The sequence below is a fragment of the Antechinus flavipes genome, chromosome 1 (assembly GCF_016432865.1).
Source record: "Antechinus flavipes isolate AdamAnt ecotype Samford, QLD, Australia chromosome 1, AdamAnt_v2, whole genome shotgun sequence".
Lineage (NCBI taxonomy): Eukaryota > Metazoa > Chordata > Mammalia > Dasyuromorphia > Dasyuridae > Antechinus > Antechinus flavipes.
In genome coordinates, this window is record NC_067398.1 from 71247939 (window position 1) to 71270584 (window position 22646).

At 35.5% G+C, this 22646-nt stretch overlaps 1 protein-coding gene across 4 annotated transcripts in view; it reads left to right on the plus strand.

Annotated features, from left to right (window-relative positions):
* Positions 1-21729, plus strand: part of GRB10 (growth factor receptor bound protein 10) — a 264030-nt gene extending 242301 nt beyond the window's left edge. For all 4 annotated transcript variants that reach the window (XM_051984172.1, XM_051984179.1, XM_051984166.1 and 1 more), the window contains 9 exons: positions 1017-1154; positions 1896-2006; positions 6032-6130; positions 13713-13790; positions 15505-15621; positions 16241-16307; positions 17923-18010; positions 18972-19065; positions 21191-21729. In XM_051984172.1, coding sequence (XP_051840132.1) covers positions 1017-1154; positions 1896-2006; positions 6032-6130; positions 13713-13790; positions 15505-15621; positions 16241-16307; positions 17923-18010; positions 18972-19065; positions 21191-21337 — 939 coding nt within the window. In that variant the 3' untranslated portion in view covers positions 21338-21729. The remainder of the gene's footprint in view (positions 1-1016; positions 1155-1895; positions 2007-6031; positions 6131-13712; positions 13791-15504; positions 15622-16240; positions 16308-17922; positions 18011-18971; positions 19066-21190) is intronic.
* Positions 21730-22646: the final 917 nt, after the last annotated feature.

Sequence of the window (22646 nt, forward strand, 5' to 3'; positions counted from 1 at the left end):
CCCAGTCTTGTTGAGTTACAAGCTGCTACTAGGAAATGAATAAACAGAAATGGCGACTATGTCAGCAAGACATTTAAAACGGGCAAAATCCATCACAGAAAATCAAATAGACCAGTCATACCAACATAATATTTATCAGATTTCAATTAAATTTGGAATACAGAAATTAAAGAAACATGGTTTTATTGAGTGTTGCCCATAGTTCTGAAAACCCATGACTACTGACTAATTGAATAGTCATCAGGTCTTCTAGGTCCCCCTAGCCCTACATTTCTGATTATTATATATGATTTTACCAAAATGTAGGGAATGTGAGGATAGTATTCTAAATGATTTTGCTTAGTACTTCAAGAATTGATAATTTGATCAATGTGTGTACTCTCATTATTAACACAGATCCTAATCAGTCAGTTAACAACTATTTATTAATATATTGTGCACTGGGATATGTACAGAGTCAAAAATGAAGCCATCTTATCCCTCAGACCCTCTGTTATTTAGTAGTTTGTCTTTGAGATTTTCTGTGGTTGAAAATTTTTGCCACTCTGCAAGCTAACTTATTAATGAGCCTCTCCAAACCTAGTTAGGTCATTGGACAAATGGCTTACAGTCCATCACAGGGTCTGTATTCAAAGCCTTTCTATTTTGGTAAGCTCTGCCATAATTAATGGTCTTCTAGAACCAAGAGTCATCTCTATGACATAGCAAAGAAACAGAATAGGATTTTGGTAGAAACTCTACATTGTATTATGGGAGAATTTATGATTTCATAGATATTTCCTATTATCATTTATTAAAAACGTATTCATGTACACTGATAACATCCCTAGTGAATTTAGGCTTGCTTTTTTTTCGCCTTCAAGTAAAGAAAATCTGAAAAGATCATTTGAAAAATAAAGCCAAATTAAGCTATCTTAAGCTTATTGTTTGTTGAATTTCCCAAGTTTTACCTATCTGTTAATTTTCATCTCATATGAATGTCTGCTAATCTTCTTATTTAATTTTGTCTACAACAGAATTTTTTAAACTCCAGCAGTTGTCCTGAAATTCAAGGTTTTTTACATGTGAAAGAGCTAGGCAGGAAGTCCTGGAAAAAATTATATGTGTATTTGCGAAGATCAGGACTTTATTGCTCCACAAAAGGAACTTCAAAGGTAAGTTATGTTTTAAAACATTCAGTCAGATACTAACACGTTCCAGATTATGAAGGTCCAGTTTGAACTTTCTGCTTTGTTTAAAATTTTTGTCTTCTGTTTCTTTGAAGTGAAATGTCCAGAAAGCAGAATATCTTAGTGTGCACTCCATTGTGAAAGTCTGGTGAAATAAAGCCTGGCACAGTTACTTTACTAGTTTTGTGGCCTTAGGCAAGCCACTTAATAGTCTTAAAACTAAGGAGGTTACCCCTTAATGACCTCTGAGGTCCCTTCTAATACTAAATCTTCGATCCTGTGAAATCTCCTTATCAATCTGAAAGTGCCAGATAAATGTGTGGGGTGTTATTATTTAGTTAATAACAATAATGACAGAAACTTTAAATAATAATTCACTCCTGGCCTACACATTTGATAGCCCCTGCCCTCTTTAACTAGGAGAGCTTGTCTTAATAGAATCTTTCTTAAATGTTTATTCTGTGTGTTGTTCTACATATTTGGCTCAGAGTTGAGGAAACTTGCTTTTGCAGGGTTATCATATCAAATGTGGACTAAATTATACCTTTCACTGGGAAATTAAAAATTTTATTTAGTGCATATTAAAAAGTGTCTTTTAAAAATACAGTATTTTTCCTACATTCTCTGCAACTTGAAAGGAATCAAAAATGTCATTTCATGTACATATACTGCCCTCTGTTGGAGCAGAAATGAAAAGTATTTTTAACGATGCAATCATTTTTGCAGGAGCCAAGACATTTGCAGTTATTGGCTGACCTGGATGACAGCAATATCTTTTCTCTGATAGCAGGCAAGAAGCAGTATAATGCCCCTACAGACTATGGGTTTTGTATCAAGGTAATGTTCTTCAATAGTTGATACCTCTAGAAACTATCTGGCCTTTTAGACACAGAAGTGGAATATTTGATATTTTCATCTGGATAGTTTTGAAATGAGTATGTAATAGAAGGAGATAATGTGTAAGTTTTCATACACATGAAATATGTATTTAACACTGTTTTTACTGTTCAAGAAAACATGAACCAATTTATTAGAAATTCAATTAGGTGGATTAATTTTGTTTTGTATTGGATTTTTTGTGAACATTCTTTCATTCCTAGGCTTAGATTTCTTCTTATATTGGACAGGCCCCTTGTTAGCAGGTTTCATGCTACTTAGCTAATGGGATTGTTTCATTAAAGGAAAACCTTCAGTCTTGAATGTGCCTGACCTTGCATATATAATTCTTATATGCAAAAATAAATTTCAGGTTCTTTCTTTTTATTGGCTTCTGTGTTGAAGGATTCTTGGGTAAGAACGTTCCCTGCACCAACATAGATTGGCCAGCATTATGCAACTTGGACAGTTCCCTTATCTGCTTAAATGGAGCTGTTTTCTTTCATTCAAATATCTTTTTTCTTTAATCTTTCAATTACGTGTAATATTCAGCTTCAAATAAAGGTTATCTTCATAACACACACATCAATGTTCAGCAACCTTTATTGAGCATCTTAGAGTAGGACTTCTTAATGTTAGGTCTGTGAACTTTTGTTTTTTAATATTTTGATCAGCATAATTCAACATAATTCATTCCTTTTGTGATCTTGTTTATTTTCTTTTATTCATTTAAAAACATTATTCTGAGAAGAGGTCCCCAGACCATCAGAAGGGGTTCATGATACACAAAAGGGTTAAGAACTCTGATCTAGAAAATAATTTGTGGATAATTAAACTTTGTATGTGTGATATTTACACTGGGCACTAACAGGGGAAAAAATGTTATTGTCACAATGTATTCAAACATTCTAAGCAGAAACACGTTTATGTAGTAAGCATAATACAAATATCTTAACAGAATGTTGGCAAATCTAATATGTGGCCGTCTCTAACAAGTAGGTCTTGACACGACTCCAACAATATGGCTTGTCTTATCTGAAGCATGATAAGCAGTCCAAACAAAGTTACTATGCATCCTTCCCTTTGGAAGACCCAAATGTGAAAAGTGGAAGTTTTTTCTAATGTTTATTTGGAAGCTAGCTCAAGCACTGTAGCCCCTGACATTGATTTAGTCTTCACTGAATCTCTTATGAAATATTTTATGTCATTTTAGTTTGTGTTTTTTGTTTTTTCTAAAGTTAACTGATTGAAAGGGAGCAGTGTACTTTGAATGTAACATGGATTTTGCATTTGAAATATATCCTAAATCTAATGGGGGCAGCTAGATGCTCAGCAGTGCATGGAGTGCCAGACTCATCTTCCTGGATGCAGATCCGGCCTCAGGCACTTACTTAGTAGCCGGGTCCCCTGGCTGCAGCTGTGTGGGCAAGTCACTTAACCCCCTTTTCCCTCAGTTTCCTCATCTCTAAAATGAGCTACAGGAGGAAGTCGCAAACTGTTCTGCTGTCTTTTCCAAGAAAACCTCAAACAAGGTCACAAACAGTCATTCAACAGCAACGGAGCTAATAAGGAAATAGGGGTGCTAAACTTGGTCCGGGAACTCCTCTCACTTAAATGTGTGTGTCCAACTAGTCTCACCCCAAGTGGAATTCCTGTAGTGCACAGGAGGCCAGCCTGTCATCCTTCCATGAGGAAGGGGTTCATACATTTTTTATTATATTAGCTGAGTTCAAGATTCTTCCTATTCCATTTTGTCTTGCTTTAGTTCTGCTGCCTGACCACATATAAGGATTTTCCAAATCTCTCTCTTTCTCTTTTCTTTTCTCTCTCTCTCTCTCTCTCTCTCTCTCTCTCTCTCTCTCTCTCTCTCTCTCTCCTCTTCTCTCTTTTTTCTCTCTGTCTTTGTTTCTGTGTCTATCTTTCTGTCTCTGTCTGTCTCTCTCTTTTTCTTTGTTTCTGTCAGTCTGTCTCTCTCTCTTCTCTTTTCTCTCTCTCTCTTCTCTTCTCTTCTCTTCTCTTCTCTTCTCTTCTCTTCTCTTCTCTTCTCTTCTCTTCTCTTCTCTTCTCTTCTTTCTCTTTTCTCTGTCTTTGTTCCTGTATCTATCTTTCTGTCTCTGTCTGTCTCTCTCTTTTTCTTTGTTTCTGTCTGTCTTCTGTCTGTCTTTCTGTCTGTCTCTCTGTGTCTCTGTTTCTCTTTCTCAGTCCCTGTCTCTCTGTTTCTATCTCTATCTCTCTGCTGTCTGTCTCTTTTTCTTTGTTTCTGTCTGTCTGTCTTCTCTCTCTCCTCTCTCTGTGTGTCTCTCTCTCTTCCCTCTTTCCTCTCCTCTCCCCTCTCTGTCTCCCTCCTTTCCACACCCCCGCCCCCACACATCCATCTTCCTTGTTGTTCAGGTAAACTCTTGATTGTTTGACCACACTTTATTTTTCCAGGGAATAGATTTGAGGCCTTGGAAGAGGGGCCTGCTAAACCTTAAATAGCCTTTTGGAGATTCCCTAAGTGGCAGCTCTCCTGGGCACAAAGTTGCTTTTGGCACAATCAGGGGCACCTATGTGAGGTATTGTCCTCTTAAGCTTGAGCCTCAGGGATGTGCCCTGGAAGAATCACTTGTAGAACCTGGGAATGTTTCCCTTCTAACAGAGAAGATTCTCTTCAGATGCTTGATGGGCTTTTTTGTGGAAGAGCTCAAGTAGAAGCAAAGACAATTTAAGCTTAATTTTAGGAAGTGATTCCAAACAATGACAGCTCTACCAGACTGGAATGGAGTGCCCCAGGAGGTAACGGGATCCCCTTTATGAAGGTCTTCAAGAAAAGCATCATTGGAAGCAGAATTATTTTCAGGGATGGGGGATTAGATTAGGTGATGGCTGAGGTCCCTTGTTCTGTGAATTGGGTCTGACTGAGGGAGAAGACCCTACTCCTGTGGAGTAATTGACATTGATCATTATTCACTGTGAAATGTAAGAACTGACCTCATGTGGCTTTTTCTGGTTTAGGAGCCATCTTCAAATAATTATATTCGTGTATGTCCAGTCTACTGGTAGGAGGTCATAGTTTGTCTTACTTGAATGTAGAATTAGCAGGGACAGTATTCTCTACTATATCTTGGCTCTCACTCCTGTGCCTCCTCTATTATTTCTACCATTTGCCAATGCAATTCAGAAAACCAAGTATGACATTGGAATACTTCCTAACATTTAAAGCTGTTTGAGTTGAATGAGCTATATTAGAGACGTAGTAGATTTCTCACTATTTGAGGAATTCAAGGAAAGGCTGAATGACATCTTGTTCACATGTTGCAGAAGGGATTTTCTTTTACTGATAGGTTGAACTAAATGGTTGTGAAGACTCTTCCGCCACTTCTGTGATCCCATTATTTTGGATCTTCATTAATAGGTTATTAGTGAATTAATACCTACACAGTACTCACTGCAGTAATCACCATTCGTCATTATAAAAAATCATTCTCCTTAAACATCAAGTGCCGACCCTAGCAAACTCTTCTTGGTAGCAAAGACCATTCTGAGATATTGCAGTTACACACTTAAATTCCCCCTCTCAAAACTGCTAGAAAGACTTTGGCCAATGGTACCTGGACAGGTCATTATTTCCCACCCTTGCTTTCCACAGTTCACCTAGTCATTCTCCCACACCTGATATACCTTTGACATCAATTTCTTTCTTCTAGTTTTTCCCTTGACTGTATTCTAGAGCATATAATCCCACTTGTAAGATATATTTTTCCATTTTGACCCTTGTTACCAAAAGTGATAATTTGCCAAATCCCTTAAAAAGAATATATAGCTATCAAGTTTAAATATGCTGGCTCTATTTTTTCATTTTTCCTACATTTGTTGTCCTTCAATTTCCTACAATTTTCCTAATTTGTCATTTTTAATTTCTTTAACTGTTGTTTTTATTTTTTATAATACCTTCTACTACTCATTTTTGTAGTTATACTAACTGTCGATCATTTATCCTCTTGTAGCCAAACAAAGTAAGGAATGAGACAAAAGACCTGAGGTTATTGTGTGCTGAAGATGAACAGAGCAGAACGTGTTGGATGACGGCATTTAGGCTCCTCAAGGTATTTTATTTCTCATTTAATAGCCAGATACCATGCAATGCTTAACATAGGCCTGGAACATAATAGGCACTTATAAATGTTTATTGATTGAATAGAAGATAGGATTTATTGTACCTTTACACTGTTGGTGAGAGTGAGAGAGAAATTTATTATTAGTAAATGTTTTATTTGAATACTTATTTTATATACTTATATACCCAGGGGCCACATAAAACATTCTCAGGTGAAAAGGGGTCACGAGTGGAAAAAGTTTAAGAACCACTCTTTGGAGACAATCAAGAATATGTCACCTAAAGCTCAGACATGTATGAGTTCATTTTGGTAGCTTAAAGGTGGATTAAAGTAGACTTGAAAGAATCACTTAGATACTGTATGTAGGCCAGAGATGATGAGGACCTGAGCTACTAAGATGGTAGTTGTGTAAGGAGAGGAAAGGGGACCATAAGCAAGAGAGGTATAGAGTTAGAAATGACAACTGATTTGGGACTCAAAGAGGACACTCAAGGTTGATGGGAACTCAAGTGTGACTGAAAATATGGTGGTGGTCTTGACAGCAACTGGGAAATGGTGAAGGAGGGAATAGGCTTTATGAGGAAGATATTGAGCTTTATTGTCAACATTTTGAATTTGAGATAGTTACAAGACAACAAGATCAAAATTTTCAATAGACAATTGGTGATTAGATAAAGAAAAACATAATAGGAAAATATTGAGACAGAATTGGCAAAAAATACGACAATTGATTTGGTATTAAATAGGCATCCTGTATTATTGGATATCTTGTATTTAGGAAAGAGTTAGAACTAGAAAAAGTCCTTTATCCTTTAGAAATACAGTTTTAGCAGACTTTCTCAGAACTCAAAAGAGCTCTTTAATTATGATAATAGTTGGTTGTTATTGATAGAGGATTTCAGTGTTCCTAAAACACTTTACATATGTTATTTTATTTGAGCCTCATGAAAATTATGTGAAACAAGTACTATAAAATATTCTCTCAAAGATGTTAGATGGCTGGTCCTTGGGCACATAGCTAATAAATGTTTTCAAACTCAGTTCTCTGGAAGCCAGGTCCAGTACTCTAATTACTGTCCCACTCTGTCTTTCTGTAAATAAATCATTAAAATGTTCAGATTTAAAAGAGGCTTTTCTCTTTGCAAGATTCTTTATACTTTTATCTCCTTTGATTTTGACTTAAGTAGTACCTTTCTACCTCTCTTCATTTTCCACATGAGAAAATTGACACTCATTGATGTCACATAAGTAGTAAATGGCAGAACTGGGATCTTGACTTGGGTCCTTTCACTCCAGATGGGGTCTGTATATTACAGTGCAGTTAATAGGAAAACTGTAGAAGAAGTCATAGTAAAATTAAAAATTTGCCAAGGAAAATACGTCAGAAAAAAAGTTTGCTATTTACGGAAGTTTTATAGGGACACTGTAATTCTCTTTCCACATTAACAATCCTATTTTATTCTAAGAAAAAAAATCTTTATGTAAAGAAATTTAAAATTATTTTTATATGTGATTCAATTGAAGGAACTCAACTACTAAGTTGATGATCTCTGAGCAATTGATCCTATGAATTGTGACACTTAACAAATCCCTTTCAAAAACTTGTTTCCCCATATTGCAGTAAGCATGTTAGACTTGATTATGGTTTGTATCCCTTTTAGCTTATTTTAGCCTTTACCCTTAATATTTTTTTTCATTCTATATCAGAAAAGAAATTATAGTAGAATCTGGGTCCTCCTAGTAGGCATCAAAATATTTATTAATCTTTAAAATATTTATCCTAGTTAATAAAGAATAGCAGCAAAGTATATCCTAGCGGGTCTCCCTGTAACTCCCTGATTCAATTTTTCTGAAAGAAACAAATAGAAAGAAAGAGAAATTTGATTGGCAAATGAATGACATTTAGAAATGCCTTCCCTTTCAAAATTCAGGTTTGGATTTTGACAACCTTGGGACCAGGGCAGGAGTTTGGCACAAAATCAGTCATTCACTAACATTTCCCTTCAGGGTCGGAGGTGCATCAAGGAACTGACAGCCCCATACCTCCAGCCTCAGGCAGCCAGGAGACATGAGAGGAAAAGGCAGATGAATCTGCTATGGGAGGGGAGGAGAGAGAAATGCTAACTGGCTCTCTTCTTACCTCTGTCCTGAGCTGTATTGATGAGATTACAGCCTTTTCAAATTTTTAACCCAGCAGAAAAACATGCTTTTTAAATTTAACTCATTGTTAGGCTAAGCAAGATAATAGAAATTTAGTTTAGAGGACTCTGTGCTATTTTAACCAGGTTAAAAACAAGGAGTAGGATGTAGTGGTGCAAAAGACAAACTTTATAGAGAAAATATTTCTTCTCTTAATGAGATATAGCTAGACATAGACAGATTAGAAAATCTTAGAATAAAATTATATTTTTATTTTTAAATTATTTATGTTAAATGTTTACTTTCTACCTCCCTGCTAAAAAAATAGAAAAGAAAAATATAATCCTTGTAACAAATATACATTGTCAAGCAAAAGAAATTCCCACATTACCTGTGTCCCAAAATGTCTCGTTCTGCATCTTTCAACCACTGCTTTCTGTCAGAAGGTGAGTAACCTTCATTGGTTCTCAAATATTGTGGTTGCCTATTATGTTGATCAGAGTTCTCAAGTCAAAAGTTCATTTTAAATCCCTTTCTCTATATGACTCTAATCTTCCTTTTTCTTTTCCTCGAAAGACTATCGTAGAAAGAAATATGAATTTTAATGTTGTTTCTATGTTACTCTCCTAGTTTCACAGCAATACCCTATTTTAAAAGTGCCTCCAAGTCATTCAATTTCTACAATTTTAGAGCAGTTATTACTAACTAGTAGGACATAAATATCAAGTGGACTTAAATCAGGTGATTTATTTAACATATCCAGGCAGCATTTATTATGTGTTATGATCTGGGCTAAACATTGGAGGTGAGAAAGGACAGAAAGTCATTGGTCATCTTACAGTGTGTATCTGATGAAGAAATTCCATTTAATTCAATATATAATTATCCTTCAGTATCTATTGTGTGCCATGCATTTTGCTCTATGACCTTTATTTTAAATTCGTTCATTTGCTTCCAGACTTTGTCTTCCTATTTTGCCAAAGCTAGAAGTGCAGTGACCACTTGTGAGCTCAGTCTCACTGCTGAGCCACATGGAAGTTTTCATTTGCTCCATTTGGCAGCCTGATGACCCTCCCCATCTCCAATTCTTGGAGGTTCACTGTATTTGGTGTCATACTTATATGGACCTGAATCAGCTTTAGCTCTACTGTTACTCAGAATTTCCAAGCTCAAATGATCCATCAGCCCTATTCTTGACATATATTGCCATGCCCAGTGAGGTTCAACATTTAAATAAGGTTTAGTTCTGGCCTTCTAGCAGCTTGTAGTCTAATGACAATGTATATAAGATTTTTTTTTTAGTGCTTCACAAGATTTATTTAGTTATTGTAGGTATCCTTCAAACACAGGTTGCAAACCCACCGTCCTTGTCAAATGAGATAAAATCTCTGACCACAGTACCTTGTACATTAGTAGGCATTATATATGCTTTTTCTACTCTATTTTATTCTCTAATAGATAATCTTTTTTATATTTTTGTTGACTATTTTATTTTTGTTTAATTTCTTAATGGCCTTTTCTTTTTCCAAATACATGCAAAGATAGTTTTCAACAATAATCTTTAACCCATTCATTAGCATGGCAAAATAAATAAATAAATAAATAAAATTTTTAAAAGATTAAATCAAGTTTATATAGAATTAACTTTTACCTGGCCTTGAGGCAATAAACACATCATCTATTGGGAAGCCTATTCAAAGCCTTTTTAACTTGAGCATACCTGCCACTACAACCAAAAACTTAGGGCTATTGCCCTGTTATGAAGAAGCTTTAGGAGAGAACTCTGGACTAGAACCATTTGTAATAAGAGTTACATAAAAAGGTGAAAGTGTATTTGTCATCTGTCAAGTATGAAGTTCTGATGTATTTTAACTTATCAAAGTTTACAGATGCAAAAGTATAATTCATATTTAAAGTTCACTAATAATGTGGAGAAAATTTAGCCTTCCATTAGTAAAGTTTTTACATCTACTGATAATAAATGATGAAACCTGACTATCATACCAATGGGCAACAAGGCCTGTATTAATTATGTGGTGAAGTTATAATGTATGTGTGAAGGGAAATAAAAATAAAGCAACCTGATAAATGAATGTAAAGGAATATTATTGTTCTATAAGAAATGATGAACAGGTTGATTTCAGAATAGCCTGGAAAAACTATCATGAACTGATGCTGAATGAAGTCAGCAGAACCAGAACTTTGTACACAGCAACAACAAAATTATGTAATCATTGACCATGATAAACTTAGCTCTTAGCGATGATCCAAGAAAATTCAAACAGACTTGGGGTAGAAAATGTTAGCCACATCCAGGGAGAAAAATATGGAGACTGAATGTAGATTGAAGTATATATCATTTTCACCTTCTTTTGTTGGTGGTGGCTTTTGTTGTTATTTTCTCATGGTTTTTCTCTTTTGTTTTAGTTTTCTTTCCCATTATAACTCACATGGGAATATAGTAAAAATATTTCAGCTTGCAAGGTGGTCTTGGGAAAGGGTGAAATAAGGGAGGAAGGGGAGAAATACAGCTAAAAATCTTAATGTTGAAATGAATGTTGAAAACCATCTTTACTTGTCATTGGAAAGTAAGATACCATGAAAATAAAAATAAATTTAAACAAATTAAAAAGGAGATGAGAAATTAGGCAATCTGCGGTCCTATCTTCCTGTTCTAGTGTTTTCTGTAGTTTTGCCCAGATCTTTCCTTCCTTGATCTGATCCCCCTTTGTCCAGTTACCCTGAAGCATGAGGCTTTCACTCTTGAATGAATATTCACAATTATATACCCACCACAGGTAACTCAGAGCCCTGCCCATCTTGTAACCATTACCCCTTTTCGAGCAATCATTGATTATAGACATGGCCATGATCTTGCTGCTCTACTCTAAAGACTAGCAAATCTTTCTATCAAGCCTTCATTAGAATTTGACCTCCTTAGAAACAGGGGCTCTCTTATTTCTCTATATTCACAATGTTTGGCCCATAACAAACACTTATCAAACGCCCTTTCATCCCATCAAAAATAGGTTGCAGTCAGATATCGAGAGAAGCAATAGTGGGAGGCATGAAGGCCTCATGTTCTGACCTTATATATCTTGGTAGATTTTTAATATCAATAACTTTATTACATGCTTTGGCTTAGATAACAAGGCTATAGATAACTGCTTGTTATCTCAGCATTTTAATAGAGAAACTTAAAGAAACATGTTTCATTTTAATGACATTTAGCTGTTAAATGTGTTAATGTAAGAGAAGAGGGTCTCTGAAGCTTCAGAAAGGTAGAAATCAAGTAAAGTATCAATTAGCCTAATTTAGTCTTTGTAGATAAGAAAGTGATTTTCATTTCTTGGCCTTTTAAAAGTGAAAAGGAATTTTTCCTACCCCAGGAATTTAATGAATTTTTATTTAGGATATTATTTTTTTCATCTGGGTTTAAGACTGAGCCTGTATTTAATGAAATGAAATATTCATCTTTTAATCCAATTTAATTATGATGACTGCAAACCTAGGGACCCTGGTGTCTAAAAGTAGGAATCACAATTAATCTAATTTCTCAAAGCTCTGCTTGACATTTCCTATCTCAGTTCTTAAATTTCTAAACCTGAACTCTTATATCCTCTAGACCTATTAACAGTAAATCATGGCTATTTTGGGCTTATGAAAGTTAACTTATTCAAAAGAGATTGAAAAGTTATCTGCTATATATTTAAACTATATCAAATTGCTTGCTGTCTTGGAGAGAGGTGAGGTAAGAGAGAAGGGGAAAAAAGTTTAGAGCACAGCTTTACAAAAACAAATGATGAAAACTATCTTTACATATTTTTGAAAAATAAAATACTATTGAAGGAAAAAAAGAAAAGTTATTTGCTAGTTGTATGTTAATTTTGAAAGCATGAGAAAATTAGGAATTTTTTAAAAATGAATTTATCTCTAATGAATGCATTGTATTGGCAAAGAATATTTACTATTTCACTTTTTGGTCAAGTACTAAATCAAGTTATTATAATATTCTTGAACTGCAGCACAGTGGTTTTAGCCCCAAGCCATGTAAGGGACCTACAATCAAAAGAAGTGATTTGGGACTCTGGCTTCTTCATTTTCTACTTCTGGAGCTTTGGCAAAGTAGCCACAGGTCCTCATTTTATGTAACTGTTTTCCATATTCTTCTAAAACTCCTCTTGGGACAGTTTACCCAGTATATTGGATGCTCTTTAGGTTTTTTAATATTTCATGGATACTATTATAGTCCTTATACTGCTCATCTGGTAACACTTAACTCCGTCTAACACTATCATGAGTCAGAATCCTGGACAGAACTAATTGGGGTAAATGCTATTAAAGTAACATGAAATAGTCCTCTGTCATTTCAAAATATCAATTTCACAAGTACAGAATGGTAGAAACATAGCTAAATCATTCTGAAAAAAGAATTAATCATATAAGGTAATCACCAAAGTTAATGCAATCTGAAATGAAAATGAGAAGTATTATTGTGTTTAGAATTTCAGAGATATATATGGTCTGACCATATCCAGAATATTGTAGTAAATTTCAGGGTATAAAGATGTTAATAATCTTATGAACTTCTAGAAAGAAAGACAATCGAGATAGTGAAAAGACTCATTTCATTTGAGGTTCAGCTGAAGGAGATTGAGTATAATCTGGAGAATAACAGGTGCCATGATGGCTGAATTTAAAGGGACATCTTGTGAAAGATAAACTAGTTTTTTTCTCTCTGTTTTGCTCAACAGGACAGAATGAGGAACAATGGGGAAAGGCTTCAAGGAAACAGATTTAGACTTAATATTGGGGGAAGAGGGGGAACTTCCTAACAATTAGAACTATGCTAAAGTAGAGTAAGTTTCCCCTCTTCAAGAATCTTTGATCAGAGTTAGAAGACCACTTGTGGATTCCATTGTAGAGGATGTATACAGGTTATATTCCAAGACCTCTGATTTTATCAGTACTGAGATTCACAGACTTCAAAATCAAAAGAGACGTTCATGGACATCTTGTGTCAAATTGTGCCTTCAAAAATTGTATATTCTACAACAGAATACCAAACAATTGATCCCAATGAGGGAGAACCTCTTACTACCTCCAAGACAGCTCAGCCCCCACTTTGGATAGTTGTAATTTTTAGGAGTTTTTTTTTTAACATCAAGCCTTTTATCAACAACTCAATAATATTGAAAGAAACTGAAATAGAGATTAAGTGACTTAAGTGACTTGCCCTTGGTTCTACAAGTAGTAAGTAAATTGGAATTTAGACCCTCTGACAGAACCATCCTTTGTACTAGGAAATATTTTAACTACTATTTAGATCTGGTCTCTCATACTGCTTATTGTTAATTACAATGAAATTTGACTGTATGATGACTTTTGGTTTGAAAAAATGCCATCACTGACCTTGTTCTGTTCTTTCTAGTATGGCATGCTGCTTTATCAGAATTACAGAATTCCACAGCAGAGGAAAGCCTGGCTTTCCCACTTTTCAACTCCAGTGGTAAGTGCTGGTATAAGCTTGGGGCTGGAGGGCAGCTGGGATTCTGGTTAAATCAGATCACACATAACAGAAAAGTCTAGCTGTGGTATTTCCATTTCATCAAAATATATTTTCTTTTTCAATATTCCCTTTCCATTTTAATTTTTATACTTTGATTATTTCATATTGTTAGGACTTTTCCCTAGGCTCTACTCCTCCATCTATACAATTTATAAAATATGAAAATGAATGATTATTCTTCTAACTAGTTTTAGTGATGATGATAATTGCTGATCTTTAGGTTCCCAGAGTGCTTGAGGTACTTTATAGCACATCAGAACAACATGAGTTCAGCATCCTCATTTACTGATGAGAAAATTGACACTGACAAGGGTGATTTAACAGCAGGAGCAGAGACCCCTGATCTTAAGTCCAATGATTTTCTTTTCTACTATATAGCATACATGCTCTTCATTTATTGAGCCCTGTTCTTTCTTTTAAAAATCTCACTCCAGTGGATGATGACATTTTTTGTACCTTGTTTGTTGTTGTTTGCTTGCTTTTTTTCTTTCTCATCTTTTCCCTTTTTTATTTGACTTTTCTTGTGCATCATAAAAAATGTGGAAATATGTATAGAATTGCACATGCTTAACATATATTGAATTGCTTGATGGTTAGGGGAAAGAGAGGGAGAAAAAGTTGGAACACAAGTTTTTGCAAGGGTGAATATTAAAAACTATCTTTGCATGTATTTTAAAAATTAAAAGCTATTATTAAAAATAAACCAAAAACAAAAAATTCATATTCTTAGTCATCATCTCTGTAAAAATAAAGAAAGAGAAAGAGAGAAAAAGAAAGAATGAAAGAAGGAAGGAAGGAAGGATGGATGGCAGAATTAGATAGACAGACAGATAGATAGATAGCTCTCATTCCATAGACCATGTACTTTAGCATACTCTGTTTGTTCCCTAGTGCTAAGTGAGGCACAGGAGAGATTACAGTAATTCTCCCAGATTGTTATAATACAGTATTCTATAGAGACAGTCTCATTTATTTTTACTGCTGTCATGAATTCCTGCTGAGGGATTCTCACTGTACCATTGCAGATCGCCACCTTTTTGCAATTTATAGTCTTACTGTTGCTTTAGATGAAGAATATTAAAACTTTTGTCTAGGGCAAGTTCAGTGGCAAAATGGATAAAATGCTAGATCTGGAAACAATTAGACCTGAATTCAAATAGTGCCTCTAACACTTACTAGCTGTGTGATCTTTGTCTGACTGAGTTCCCTCAACTGTAAAATGGGCTAATAGCACTTACCTTGCAAGGTCATTGTCAGCATCAAATGAGATAATATTAGTAAAGCACTTAGCACATGGTAGCCACTTAATAAATGTTCCTTCCCATTCACATGTCTAACTTGACCATTACATTGTAAAATCCCAGGAAGGTAGGATGACAGACCTGGGGGGGCTTTTATTTTTTGCATGAGGTCATTAAATCTTCAATGACCTAAGGTGGTAAATTGACCTGCCCCAGTATCAGAGTATAAGATAGCAGACAGGAAATTTCCTGAAGCAAAGATGGAAAACTTTCTCCCTTAAGGAAATAAGGGACTTGTCAACCAATTGATTGGAGGGAGGGGGTGAAAATGGGATTTTTTTTTCTATTTTTATGATATTTGCTTAGTACCCTCTGTATGATACTGCAAGTTTTAAAAGAAAATTCTCTTTTAGCGCAGTGTGTCTGAGAACTCCCTCGTAGCCATGGACTTTTCCGGCCAAACAGGAAGAGTGATTGAGAATCCTGCGGAAGCCCAGAGTGCAGCCTTGGAAGAGGGCCATGCTTGGAGGGTAACAGGCCCCTTTTTAGGAAGCTCCCTTTGGGACCTTGACCCTAACACAACACCAGGTGGCCATTCCGATGGTCAACAGAGATTAGGTCTCATGGGGATCATTCATCCCTATGAGTCAGAGTTCAGGTCTGCAGGAAGAAAATTTCCACATTGGAGTATTTCTCTCATGTACAACAACTCATTTATCTCTGCCCTGGGGTATCTAAAAGAAGGGTGAAGGGGTAAACAGACACAACAGATTCTTCTTGATTATTTGCAAACCAGTTTTTGCAGACAAATATGTCCAATTAATGAGGGGAAAATGCTTTCACTCGCAGACCCTTTTTATCCACATTGACAGAGTTGGAAATACTTTTTAAAAACCAAAACACAACCTTCTCACTACAGATCTTATGTGAAATAAAGATTTGTCCAACTCAGTCCAGACAGGACCCTTGTTTCCTTTTAATTACAGAAGATATAAAGGCCATTGGTAAGAGTTGTATACTCATCTAATATATAGAATCTTTATATTCTGAATTTCCTTATTTCCAGATTTTCCAGCATTTCTTGTTGGGTTGTAGCAGAACTGAATTTATTCTTAATTGTTAATTGAGGGAATTTGGTTTCTTTTGCAGAAACGAAGCACAAGGATGAATGTCTTAGGTAGCCAAAGTCCCCTCCACCCTTCTACACTAAGCACAGGTAAATTTATAGTGTCCAGTAGATGTATAACTTCATTTTAATTGTTTATTTGGAAAGGTGCTCATAAAAGCTATTTTTGATGGAAGTATTCTAGATTTAGAATCATAGGAATCTTGGGCTATTCGTTACCTTGGGTAACTGACTATAAGCAGGTCAGTTGTGATACTTCTTGAGGATTCAGTTTTCCTCATCTCTAAGATTTCTTTTAGGATTAAAATCCTTTGATCATACCATGATAGCCCATCTTAAATTGCAGAAGATGGACTATAGGAATTAATTGCACCCAATTCAAGTAATTTATCAAGTTCTTCTAAGTTCTTCCTCTACCTTCTTGAATCACAAGGTCTGTGATGGAATGATTACTCCAAGAATGATTACTTTCCTCTACTTATTTCCAAGTCACCTTCTTATAACAAAAAAGGGAAGTAATAGATGTGGAAAATGGGAAAGTAGAATCCACAAGACTTAGCACATGATTTATCTATGGATAGTGAGAGAGAAGTATGGGAGAATAGAGTGTGATTCCCAAGATTGAAAACCACGGTGACTAAAAAGGTGGCAGTACACTCAATTAAAGTTTTTATTTTTATTTTGTAGAGTTTTTTAAGCAAATTAGGAAGGGGAGAGTGTTTGGGGGAGAAGGGTAATGAGGTATAGTTTATACATGTAGGTAGTTCTTACTTGCCTATTCTGTATTCAGTCTCTTTCCTCACCAATTCATGTTTCATGCAGCCTCTAAAATAATCCTTCTAAAGCACAGGTTTAAATATGTCACTCCCCGAACTGAAAAACTTTCCATGATTCACTGTTGTCACAAAATCACATAACAACTTTTTATCCTGATTCTTAAGGATCTCAACATTCTGGTTAAAACCATATTTCCATTCTTATTTCTCACTATCCTTATTCCCATACACTACATTTTTATGTAGCAACCATAGGCTGTTTCTCAAATGCTTACTGTCAGAATTGGATCTCTTCATCCTTGAAGTACCCATACCTGCTGGATTAATGCAAACAATCCCACATAATTGAATTTGTACCATTTGAAATTTGTAATTATGTAAAACATAGTCATTGGTTCCAGTCCAAAAAAATATGAAGTATCAATTCTAATAATACATAGAACTTGTTATTCACAGTATTTAGGACCTAGCTGTAATTGTAACTACGCATTTCTCTTCATTAGGTGTAAATTTCTCATGATCTCTCTAGCAATTGAATATTAGAAGTTTCCTTTAGCCACCTTCATTTCTAAAATTAGAAATTGGTCTAAATTAGTGGTGTCAAACTGAAATAGAACTAGATCCCTACTCTAACTTAGAAAACCACAAATTAGCATCACCTTGTTGTGTTGTATTTTTATATTGTTAAACCTTTCCCACTTATGTTTTAATCTCATCTAGTTGTATTCTATATCTGATCTAAATATCTTTTAAGATTTCTTCTAGCTCTGTGATCATTTAAAGTTAGGAAGTGGGGTGATTTAAGGGTATGGTGGTAAAATGACAAATGCCATTTCAGACAAATTAAGAGGTCCTCTTGTTTCATCAAGTGTGGTAATAGTTTATATGATAAAAAACAAAACCAGTAACTCACACTTTCTCTCAAATAGTGATCCATAGGACACAAAACTGGTTTCATGGAAGGATCTCTCGGGAAGAATCCCATAGGATTATTAAACAGCAGGGACTTGTGGATGGGTAAGAAAACAATTCAATTGAATGTTGATAGAAAATCTTAAATAAATAATTATGATTCATAGCAAATGAAATGATAATAATAGTAATAGCTACCATTTATATGGCCCCTACTTTATGTTGGACACTGTGCTAAACAGTTTACAGCTACTATTTCATTTGATCTTCAAAATAACCTTGGGAGATAGGTTCTATTCTCACACTCTATTTTACAGATAAGATATCTGAGGCAAACAGGGATTATTGATTTATCCAAGATTACCCAGTATAAGTAGGTATCCGAGGACACATTTGAACTTAATTCTTCCTGCCTCCAGACCCAGTGCTTTATCTACTGGGCCACCTAGCTTCTAGGCAAAGAAAGATCAAATCATTGGCCTGATAGTTTGGTTTAGACACAGTACTTTCTGTTTATCTTCAGTTACTCTGAGGTATGTAGTCCTTAGAAAAGGAATTCTCTCTCATTCTGATTTTATTTCATTGTGATGGATTGTTCTGTACCATCCATCCATCCACCCCAATGATTTGGCTATATCTACTCTGCTAGCATCAATTATGTGGTAGAAAGCTGAATTTAAACATAAGCAAATATTCATCAAGACCTGAGTTCTCATATGACCTCTAATGTTTTCTTGCTCTATGTTGCCTCAGCAAGCTACTTCAACTGTGCCTCAGTTTTCTGTCCTGTAAAATAGGGATAATAATGATATCAATCTCCCAGGATTCTTATAAAGGTAAAAAAGGTAAAAAATATTTGCATAAAGTTCTTTGTAAATCTTAAAATCACTTTGTAAATGATAGCTATTAGTACTATTATTACTCAAGAGTCACACAGCTAATTAGGGACAGAATTTAAACCTAGGGTTTTCTGACCCCCCCAAATCCAGAATTCCATCATAATTTAGAACTGATGATTTTCACTGCTTTTATTTTAGCAGTAAACTCAGTCTTGTTCTTTCCTCAGGCTCTTCCTCCTCCGTGACAGCCAGAGTAATCCAAAGGCATTTGTACTCACACTGTGCCATCACCAGAAAATCAAAAATTTCCAGATCTTACCTGTAAGTATTTTTGCCTAATGGTTTTTATAATCTTTTGCTTTCTGTGACTTATTGTGACCAGGTTTTTTATCTTTAATATTCAATAAAATTATAAAGTTGAAAGCTAGAAATATTAAGTACCATGGCATGTATTAATGTTTTACCTCTACCATCTCACTCAGCAGATGACCTTTACTGAGAGAAAGAGGCTGTCTAATGGAACTCCCTCAATCCCTTCCTTACCCACCCTTTCCTCTTACTCATCAGTCATAATAGAAAAAGTTATCATCTATCTTGGCAGATGGTACACAACCACAATATTAGTGTTAGAGTTGGAATCAGAGTTCTGAATTTGAGGGATAGAATGGTAGCCTCTCTTTTGGGGAAGGTTGAAGAATGATTCAGACAGTAGAGAATGCAGCTTGTGATAGAAGGGATTGGGTAGAGATAGGAGTTTGTTGGTGAGGAATATAGTGTTTGTCATTAGCCATGGTCCAGTTACCATTAGTAGTAGCCCTTTTGCAGATACCAAATACATGTTTGTTACAACTAAAATTCTCTGTAGTACCATTATATGTCCTTAAGACAGTGCCTAAGGGACTGTCATGATGTAAAACTGAACCACAATGGGTGACTTTTGCAATAAGATTAAATCTCAAATTAATTACTTGACAAAAATAACATATATTACTACAGTTGGTACATAGGGCTCTATTATATCAAAAGGCACTTGTTGCAACCTGAAAAGGCTATCTTATTAGTTTCAGCACAAGCTTCTTAAAAAGCAAAGGCTGGTTGATCAGGCCAGGTCCTTCCCCTTTGATCAAGTTTTATTGAATAACCTCTATCCTTCAACCTGAAAATCAAGCTGTTTCCAGAGTAAGTGCATAACACAGTAACTAGAGTCTCTTTTTGGTAGTTCTCATAGTACTGTTTCTAGGAAAATCTGGAAGACATCAACAAAATAGAAAGCAAAAAAAAATGAATCAAAGAAAAATAATCTGTATTTGAAAAAAACATAAAATAATGGATTTGGTTTTTTAAATGAAAGAAAAAAAACAAACGATAGGCAACAAAAATGAAAAAAGGAGAATTCACCACAAATGAAGAAGAAATAAAGGAAATTATTAGACTTATTTTGTCCAAATATATACCAGTTTCTGACATTTTGACTCAAACAGGACTTAACTTCCCTACATTTGTTTCCACATCGAGTCAGAAAACAAAAAAAGCAATTCCTATACCACCCAATAAAAATTTTCCATTCTGTAGGCCCAGATGATTTATATTTGATATGATGTTGCCAGATCCATAAAGAGTGATCAGCAAACTAATGAATCACTCCCTTCACTTACTTGGCAAAAAAGGATACTTCCTATCAATTTTCTCCTGTGCATAATAATATTGGTACTACCTATCCCACATAGAAAAGCTCTTAGTTAACCTTAAAGCCACTGTAGAATTGTGACTTAGTGTATGGTATTATTAGATTGGCAAAAACTCAAGAATAGCATAGTTAAGATTCATACTCCAGATTCAGTCCTCCTTTGCCCTATATGCTCTGTTGTATTTCCTTGAATAAAGGGGAGATGAGAAGTAAATCGCTCTGTACAAAGAACCAATAACACACTCCCAAAAAATAAGAAAAGGCAAGCTGAAACCAAGAGTTTTAAGTCAAGGGGGAAGTTGCACTGTTGAGAAGAGGAAGCTTTTATGGGCACTTAGCCACATAATCAAAAGTAGTATCATTTTAGCCTTACAAGCTGCACATTCTCCTAAGACTCAAGTTCATATTCCACCCCTGGGTCAATGTATGATCTTAAAGAAGGGGTAGAATTTGTTTCTTTGTGCTTCCTTGGTTCCTTGGAATCCTAAAATATGACTTGCTTGCTTTACAGAAAAGAGGAGGATTTTTAAATCCTATAAAACTCTATCATCATGTTAATAGCAAGAGCCAGGCTAAGAAGCTAAGACTGATTGGGCTTTAGTTTAATTTCCTACCTTACTGTACTACCCCCTAGTATTTTACCATACAGTTAATTTTGTACTATTTCTGAAGTAAAGACTAATTAACTTATTATATAATTCTGGCCTTTATAAAAAAAATTACAGTAAACTAACATTGAAAATATTTCTGTTTCCATAGTGTGAGGACGAGGGACAGATGTTCTTCAGCCTTGATGACGGAAATACCAAATTCACCGATCTGATCCAACTTGTTGAGTTCTACCAGCTAAACAAAGGAGTTTTGCCTTGCAAACTCAAACATCACTGTATCAGAGTGGCCTTATGACCTTGAATTTGGCTCTTGGTTGAAGACTGGATTTGCTAGAAGAATAACTAAGAGAAAGTTAACACTGGAATGAGTAAGCAGGTCTGTAAATTGGTTTAAAAATTCTGTTCTGCACCTCGAGACACTCAAAGGGATGGATTCAGTGGGTGCCAACAGACCAAGATCTTCCTGGTTTGTCCAACACCTAAGAATGATCTGCTGCTGAGTATCCCAGCACACCTTCCTCCCCTTGCCAAATAAAGGAAGGAATGTAGAATTGTGTGCAAATTTGAGACTAAACTGGAATGATCATCTTGACTGGGCCACTTAACAGGAACAGGTTCTGAAGAGAAATCATTGGAAAAAGGACTCTTGCCCTGGAATAATCTTGACAATTAAAACTGGTGTGTTTACTTTTTTTGTATTGATCACTTTTTTTTTGCACTCCTACTTTGTTTTGGATATTGTATACAGCCTATATTAGGACATGATGTGGCTTTTCAATTCATGCAGGAGCTAAAAAGTCTCCGTCTGTCAGAATTAGAAGACCTAAAGTTTTGGGTCTCAGCATTTCTCCAAGGGCAGTTTCTGCCCTCAGCTGATTGAAGCAGTGTGAATTCACTTCTAAAACTATAACTCCACCACCCAGTGAACTTCAAAAATCATTTATGAGGTTTTTATCTTTAGGGAAATGACTGGTGAACATGTAGCATAATTAATGGATCCAGTCATGAGACTCTCCAGTCTAGTCATCCAATTTCTATGCACAAATAATTGAACATTTTGTTGTTAACAACTGTGTTATATTTTCCCCAAAAATAGTTTTTATTTAGGAAATTCACTGTTACACAGTCAATGACCATACTTGTGGTTCAAAAGAGGCTGGTTTCTATGAAAAATCACCAGTGCTGATCATCTGCTCCTTAGAACAAATGATTGGCTATTTTTTCCCTTTAGTTCTGTGTCCTCCATGGTCTTCAGTTTCTTTCAGAAACACCATCATCAGCCCGTTGAGAGGCTAAGTAATGCTACAGAATGCAGCCTCAGCCCCTACCACGGGTATAGTTCCAGGAGTTTAAAAGAAAAATGGCTCCTATTTTGTTTACTGCAGTGAGTGTCCCGAGTGTCTCCATGGTGAGAAACATTCACAAACAACCAAATGGACACAGACTCAACCTGATATTTAAGAGGTTTTGATTTTGTGACCTCCATCCTGCTGAAAGGAACACACACACACACACAACACACACACACACACACACACACACACACACGTAAGCCAGCTGACTGCAAGCCGATTCAGCGTCTACTTTACTACTGGCTTATGATG